Source organism: Megalobrama amblycephala, linkage group LG22, assembly GCF_018812025.1.
Source record: "Megalobrama amblycephala isolate DHTTF-2021 linkage group LG22, ASM1881202v1, whole genome shotgun sequence".
Classification (NCBI taxonomy): domain Eukaryota; kingdom Metazoa; phylum Chordata; class Actinopteri; order Cypriniformes; family Xenocyprididae; genus Megalobrama; species Megalobrama amblycephala.
The window spans coordinates 10,338,756-10,347,239 of NC_063065.1; the positions used below are offsets into that span (position 1 = coordinate 10,338,756).

General features: G+C 34.7%; 1 protein-coding gene across 7 annotated transcripts in view; it reads right to left on the bottom strand.

Moving 5' to 3' along the window:
- Positions 1 to 1,480: 1,480 nt before the first annotated feature.
- Positions 1,481 to 8,484, bottom strand: part of vill (villin-like) — a 23,268-nt gene continuing 16,264 nt past the window's right edge. For 6 of the 7 annotated variants that reach the window (XM_048175574.1, XM_048175577.1, XM_048175576.1 and 3 more), the window contains 8 exons: positions 7,216 to 7,374; positions 5,092 to 5,271; positions 4,674 to 4,819; positions 4,451 to 4,595; positions 3,858 to 4,046; positions 2,367 to 2,426; positions 1,974 to 2,204; positions 1,481 to 1,877 (listed from right to left, as the gene is read on the bottom strand). In XM_048175574.1, coding sequence (XP_048031531.1) covers positions 1,764 to 1,877; positions 1,974 to 2,204; positions 2,367 to 2,426; positions 3,858 to 4,046; positions 4,451 to 4,595; positions 4,674 to 4,819; positions 5,092 to 5,271; positions 7,216 to 7,374 — 1,224 coding nt within the window. In that variant the 3' untranslated portion in view covers positions 1,481 to 1,763. The remainder of the gene's footprint in view (positions 1,878 to 1,973; positions 2,205 to 2,366; positions 2,427 to 3,857; positions 4,047 to 4,450; positions 4,596 to 4,673; positions 4,820 to 5,091; positions 5,272 to 7,215; positions 7,375 to 8,484) is intronic. The other variant, XM_048175580.1, reaches the window with a different exon arrangement.

Genomic DNA, 8,484 nt, shown 5'->3' on the forward strand with positions numbered 1-8,484 from the left:
AAGTCTTTAGATATGTTTACACAACAATGATGTACTAATAACTGAAAAGTTTTTATTTTGCTTTTTTCGCGTACAGATGTCAACTTTGTTAAACCGATCCCCGTTCACACTGATTCGCAAAAGTGCTGTATTATGCATGCCAGGCCAGTAGATGGCGATATCACTTTGTAAAGAAACACTACATGCCTAAAGAAACACTACATGCCTGAACATGTAATACGCGTGCACAACGCAAATGACAAATTTGCGTTTTTGTAGTTTACATGGAGACGATAACAGTATCTCTTGTAAATGAATGGCCAAAACGCATTTAAAGTTTTCATTTTTTAGTTGAAAATGGTGTTGTGTAAACCCTTTTATTTTGGTCAAAATTTATCTATTGGGGCCGTTTACACCATAGACATCTATATTATATTATATATATACATATCTATGGTTTACCGTTTTCAACTAAAAACGGAAAATGTATGCATTTTGGCCGTTCATTTACACTACAACGGCGTTTTGGGGGCCTGAAAATGCGAATTTTTGTAAACGGGTTTCAAAGTGCAAGTTTTTGAAAACGATACCGGCATTGTCTCTGTGTAAACTACAAAAACGCAAATTTCTGACGTCATGTGCATGCATATTACATGTTCAGTCTATAGGCATGTAGTGTTTCTTTACAAAGTGACATCGCCATCTACTGGCTTGGCAGCATAATACAGCATTTTTCATCGTTTTTGCGGATCTGTGTGAATGGATCTGTGTGAATGGATCTGTGTGAATGGATTGCGCAAAACGCAATGAAAAAATGCATTATTGTCGTGTAAACGTACCCTTAGTTAAAGAAGATTTAACCTTAACAATAGCACCCCTGTGTTCAGTGTTGTATGAACTGTTATAATTTTGTTTATTACCGTGTGGTCAATATTTTTTACAGTGGCTCACGATAGCTAATGCTCAGTTTTCTTACAATATGTTCTTTATGTGAACTCAGGATACAAATGATGGACAATGAACCATAAACCCCATATTACCAATACATGCTATCCGTTATTTTCTGATAAACATGTTCAGCTAATGTTCATAATCATGTTATGAGAATGTGAACAGCAGGTGTGTATCTAGTTATCTTGTCAGAGCAGTAGGAGAGTTGCACTACAAATGTGTATAACATAAAAGAATGGAAAAAGTTATACATTTACATAGCTGTGCTTTATATTATTAAGGTGTTTATTTTGTATTCATTGTGTAAGGTGTAAGGTATTGTTGCTTTTTATCTGCTCTAGAAATATTTCTATTTTTTATGTTGTTCTTAAATGATCCTTTTGTGCCTTAAAGGAAAGTTGTTACATCAGCAATATTAAACCATAACAACATCTGTTTCTCATGTCCTGCTCTGACGTCCTCCTAACAGGAAAGAAATGGCTTTACTGACTCTAAAATGCTGTGACAAACCATTACATTCATTAAAACTGAATTAAACATCTCAGAAACATTTCTAGCCAGTGTTTTTATTGGTAGCTACTAAAAAGCATTTAGACATGTTGTACGTGACTGATAAAATCAGAATGAATCATTCTGGTGGTGTATCATTTGTGTCCAAGATATATACAAAGCATTTCTATAAGGTCATACCTTTAAATGTTCACTTTTAAATGTGTCAAAACCTTTCTTTGATGAATAAATAAATCTATAATAGTGCATAGGTTGCAGTTTTATAGCCCAAATTACCCATAAAGCACAATAGTCAGGTCTGAAGATCTCATAGTAAAACCAACTCAAAAAAGTCCTGCTTTCTTTTTAAGGTCGTTCTGGCGCCATTTAGGCAATCGCTGGAAATTGTTCCGGCTGCAGCCGAGGAGATTCTCGAATTCTGCATCAGTCAGATATTCCTGAAATAAAGACAGTGTAAGGAAAAACATTATTTACCAGATGATAAATCATATGATTTTATCATACCAACCAAAACGGTTGGTTTCAGCACCCACCTCTCGTTTTTCAGGGTCCGCTCCTTGAGGCAGCTGGTTAGGTGTTCTAACTAGCTCAGAATTTGGCATCCCAGAAGGCTTTGCTCTGGTGGGAGACTGGTCTACATGTGCACTGGAGATGGAAGAGGACATCCTCTGATTATGGGACCTTATATTTCCCGGCCCTCCAGGAGCGCTGTAGCTCCCCGCACCTCCTCCTGTCTTCTTATTCAGGTCCGTGTTGTTGAGATTCTACAGGAAATGAGGTAAATTTTATGTTTAGATCTGCACATAGCTGTGTAGATCATATCTAAATGTAATTAGATAATCAATTTTGTTAGATAATCAAATAAGATTAAATGCATCTGTTGATATCAGGAAAAAGCATTTGATCGTAAGGTGAAAGCGTTTTACCACAGTGATTTGCGAAATATCACCCAGCTTGCTTTTCATCTCCTCATATGAAAGGCCTCCCTAGAATATAGAGTGAAACTGAAAACGTGTCTCTCTTTGTGACATTAATTCATTATGTGGTGTGAGGGTGGACAAAAGTATTTAAACTTAACATGAAATGGCACTCGTAACCAATTTTACTTTCATAATATTTGAATATTCAATGAGAAAAAAGTAGGCGGGATTTGATTTTTTACTATATTTTTGAGAAGGAATTGACTAGTATAATATTGGCTTTCAGATAATATGAATCAATGGCCTGCATGACTGAAAAAGAAAGTTGTTTCAGAGGCGGATCAACTTATTTTCATAAAAATCTTATTTAGAATTAGGCCTGATTATATTTGATCATGGTTATTCGATTAAAATACATGACATTATATTATATTAATTTTATAAATAATTAATAATATAAATAATTAATAATAAATATTAGAATATTATAATTTAGAATTAGGCCTGTTGCAATTATTGTTTATTCGTTTGATCATGGTTATTCGATCTAATCACAATTTATTATTTGTTAAATTATTTATTATAAAATTTTCCATAAAATATGCAACATTTATTTTATTATATTATATTATATTATATTAATTTTCTAAATAATTAATAATATAAATATTATAATATCATAATTTCGAATTAGGCCTGTTGCAATTATTGTTTATCCATTTGATCAAGGTTATTTGATCTAATCAAAATTTATAATTTGTTAAATTATTTATTATTAAATTTTCCATAAAATATGCAACATTTATTATATTATATTATATTATATTATATTATATTATATTATATTATATTATATTATATTATATTATATTATATTAATTTTCTAAATTATTAATAATATAAATATTATAATATCATAATTTAGAATTAGGCCTGTTGCAATTATTGTTTATTCATTTGATCAAGGTTATTTGATCTAATCAAAATTTATAATTTGTTAAATTATTTATTATTAAATTTTCCATAAAATATGCAACATTATATTATATTATATTATATTATATTATATTATATTATATTATATTATATTATATTATATTAATACTATAATTTTTCAAAGTAATAAAGTAAATCATACAGGCCTAGTTTATTATAATTTTATCATTATATTATTATATTATATATGAATCCAATAAAAAAAAAAAAAAACATGTAAATCGTTAATGGAAATTATTTGCATGAAAATTAATTGCCAGCACAAAATTTGCGATAGTAACAGGCCTATTTGGAATAACAACATAAAAAAATCACGCACAATAAGACCAGGAACAAGTGTTAAGAAAGTAAAAAGGGTCCATTTTGCTTTCATGTTGATGATGATAATTAGGTGAGAATCAACAAACGATTATGTGAATTGAGAACTTCTGTTAGTTTGTTAGTGAATTTATGTTGTGCATTACGGCCCCCTGCTGGACAAATTCAGCCTGTTTGACTCACGCTCCACTTGTGAGTATCCCAAGCATTAAACCAGCCAGTGAAGGTGGGCGGCTCATAGCCTTGTTTAACAGTGGTGATCGGTGTCCCAGGGTCCCGTCCTGCTGGGTGGGTTTTAAGATAGTCCACTGCACTGCTGTAGGACTCCTGAGTTTCGTATTGGTTGGCTGAGTTGCCAATCCAAAGGAAAACCTGAGGGAGAAAGAAGAAGACGGGTTTAGGAGAATGACATATACGTTTTTTTTTTTACTTTTTTATGACTCCTATATAAAGCAAACTGTATATTTTAATTCACAAAAAAAAAAACATTTACCTACAGTATAAATTAACCTAGTTTTTTATTAACATAAAACTATAGCTGACATTATTATTAGATGTCAGTATAGCTGTCAGTTTATTTTTTATTTTTTTGTCCCTTTTTCTTTCTCGCTTCTCAGTTTGAAAACCCCTTGGTTAGAGTAACTTAATACTCAAAATAACCAGCAGAATTGTTGATGTTATTTTTCACGGTTTCTTTTGCATAACCCTGAACGGCACCACCACTTCACTGCAACCACATGCAAAAGAAGCCGACAGCATGACCTCACACAACCCACCTCCTCCCAGGTGTCTAACAGCATGACATCATCCTCATCCAGATCGTCCTGAGTGAAGTCAGCCACTTCTGTCATGAGGAATCGGCCCGTCTGATTGGAGCATTCAAACAGACGAGGATCGTGAGGTGCCACTTCTTTCTCCAGTCTGGTGGAGATACAGAGAAAGTCAGTGGAAATGATCGACTGTCCTCTAGAGTTGAAGTAAGAGCTTTTATGGTTGTACCTCTTGTCACTGGCATATGGAGCTTTCCCTCCCAAAGCCACCCAGAAGGCAGCTGGTTCCTGTCCTTCCATCACAATCTGCTTATCCTGCTCAGAAAGCAAATCGGCTACGGCTTTCCCCATCTCCCTCTCATCTCCACTGCAGCCCTGTGGGAAACAAAGACACATATACTATGTTGGGTTTTCATGTTTTATGGAGACTTTCCAATGATTTTTATATGGTACAAACTGTATATTCTATTCCCTAACCCTATGGTTTGCATATTCATTATGATTAATGCATTTTTATATTTAATGTAACTAATAAATTTTTGCTGGAGTATTATCGGTTGTTATAATTTCACACATTATTTACACATTTATTTTAAGTTATTAGTTATAGATTTATTATATTATTTATTTATTTCATTTATACTCACCTTTCCATACCACAGGAAGACAGCCTGATGACTTTTGAGCAGAAAGACGTCATTGGTGTTGAGAGAGGAAGCTCGGGCGGGCACCTCTGTTGCCTTGGTGTTCATCTCATGTGTCCCTCTGACCTGGAAGAGTCTGGCACCAGGATCAGGGTTCACAACACCCGGTCTACCTGTCCCACCCTAAGAAAGCATCAACATGTCAGTGGGACAAGAACACTGCAAAAAGAAATGTTTAATAATAAATGTAGCTCATTCAAAAACAAACCGATTCCAAAAAAGTTGGGACACTGTACAAATTGTGAATAAAAACAGAATGCAATGATGTGGAAGTTTCAAATTTCAATGTTTTATTCATAGATAGATGACATAGATGACATATCAAATGTTTAAACTGAGAAAATGTATCATTTTAAGGGAAAAATAAGTTGATTTTAAATTTCATGGCATCAACAGCTCTCAAAAAATTTGGGACAAGGCCATGTTTACCACTGTGTGGCATCCCCTCTTCTTTTTATAAAAGTCTGCAAACATCTGGGGACTGAGGAGACAAGTTGCTCAAGTTTAGGAATAGGAATGTTGTCCCATTCTTGTCTAATACAGGCTTCTAGTTGCTCAACTGTCTTAGGTCTTCTTGGTCGCATCTTCCTCTTTATGATGCGCCAAATGTTTTCTATGGGTGAAAGATCTGGACTGCAGGCTGGCCATTTCAGTACCCGGATCCTTCTTCTACGCAGCCATGATGTTGTAATTGATGCAGTATGTGGTCTGGCATTGTCATGTTGGAAAATGCAAGGTCTTCCCTGAAATTCACCGACGTTGTTCTAGAACTTGGATATACCTTTCAGCATTGATGGTGCCTTTCCAGATGTGTGAGCTGCCCATGCCACACGCACTCATGCAACCCCATACCATCAGAGATGCAGGCTTCTGAACTGAGTGCTAAAACAACTTGGGTTGTCCTTGTCCTCTATAGTCCGGATGACATGGCGTCCCAGTTTTCCAAAAAGAACTTCAAATTTTGATTCGTCTGACCACAGAACAGTTTTCCACTTTGCCACAGTCCATTTTAAATGAGCCTTGGCCCAGAGAAAACGCCTGCACCTCTGGATCATGTTTAGATATGGCTTCTTTTTTGACCTATAGAGATTTAGCCGGCAACGGCGAATGGCACGGTGGATTGTGTTCACCGACAATGTTTTCTGGAAGTATTCCTGAGCCCATGTTGTGATTTCCATTACAGTAGCATTCCTGTATGTGATGCAGTGCCGTCTAAGGGCCCGAAGATCACGGGCATCCAGTATGGTTTTCCGGCCTTGACCCTTACGCACAGAGATTGTTCCAGATTCTCTGAATCTTTGGATGATATTATGCACTGTAGATGTTGATAACTTCAAACTCTTTGCAATTTTTCTCTGAGAAACTCCTTTCTGACATTGCTCCACTATTTTTCGCTGCAGCATTGGGGGAATTGGTGATCCTCTGCCCATCTTGACTTCTGAGAGACACTGCCACTCTAAGAGGCTCTTTTTATACCCAATCATGTTACCAATTGACCTTATAAGTTGCAAATTGGTCCTCCAGCTGTTCCTTATATGTACATTTAACTTTTCCGGCCTCTTATTGCTACCTGTCCCAACTTTTTTGGAATGTGTAGCTCTCATGAAATCCAAAATGAGCCAATATTTGGCATGACATTTCAAAATGTCTCACTTTCAACATTTGATATGTTATCTGTATTCTATTGTGAATAAAAAATAAGTTTATGAGATTTGTAAATGATTGCATTCCTTTTTTATTCACAATTTGTACAGTGTCCCAACTTTTTTGGAATCAGGTTTGTACGAATATAAAAGAAAATTACAGTTCTAATTATTTATAGTACACATAGGCTAACTAATGATTCTTAAGGATTACATATTGTAAAAATGTTTTGATAATGTCATTAATGAAAGCTATTATTAATCGTTACTTTAAGAAAAGTAAATTAATAGAATACTCAAAAGAAGCAAAAATACATTCATTTAATAAATCCTATGGCAGAATATGTAAGTAAGTGCTAAATAATTCAGATCATGAAACTATTTACAATTTAGAGATGTTCCATAGGAATAAAGGGACAATCACCTCAAAGATGACGAGTCTGCCCTTAAAGATGGCCAGGAAGTGTCTGGGCTCTTTTCCCATGACCACTCTGACCTGTGTTGGGGCTCCATTGTATTTGTTATCCAAATTCACCGCCTGATAAGCGCATGCCGTCACCTCATCCTGTGTGGCATGGCGACCCTGGAGAACACATGCTTCATGTCATAGGTTCTCTAATGTGCGGATCCAGATTATAACACATAAATGTAGCTTTTCAGGTCAATGCAAGTGAACAGAATTCATGTAGAGTTCAAATATTAGAAATGCTGCATTTTTTTTCTCTACTGTATCCATATAGCTTTATATAGTATTTTATATATACAGTGGCCCAAAACATCACACTAAAATGACATTCTATGAATGTCTTTGCATTTTATAACAAATATTAAAGTGCCATTTTACAGCAAAATTGATTCTGATTGGTCAATAGCTGTGTTTTATTCACGATAAAACACGGCTATAACTGCTTCACCCAGCGGTTCGGTGCATCACTACCCTTAGCAGCCACTCTAAACTTGATATTGTTAATTGAAGCTTACTATGTAGAAGAGTATTGTGAGAAAGAGATTGATTTTATTGAGTTTATTACCTGCATTCAGATTTAGCATTTTCCTTCAGGTCAGTCTATGTTCATAATAAAACATCTGTTTAAATGTCTGATGTATTATCTTGTCCTTTTAACAGTTAAGGGGTTTTCCCATGACTGACGGCGGTAGTCAAAGCATTTGTTCAATTCACTCTTTTCAATGTAAAAGCCTTCGCTACTGACTGACAATAATGTGGCATAAATAATATATATATAAATATATTATTTGTGAAAATGATTATTTCTGATTATCTTCTCAAACATACTCTTTTTGTATCAGTATTATTCACTTATGAATGGTTCCTTTTATTTATTGTCAACCATTGTTCTAAAGATGTACTCAATAGTTCGAGGAATAGGTTGTTTATGTTACCTATATGTTTTTAACATAATATATCTTAGTGCCACATCTACAGTGTTAGATATAGTATCTCATCTCATCCCAGATGTTGTTTGCATAATTTGTTGTTTTTCTTAGAATCAAGTGTTTGGAGACATGATGAAAAGTGCTTGTTTTGCTCTTACTCCTCTGACGGTGTCATCTATTACATATATCTATTCTAGAGAATTCTGCAAGAATAGATAGACATTATTATCTATAACGTCTATCTATTCTTGCAGCTGTAGTGCTAAGAGGTCATATCGACCTTGGGTATGCAATGTAT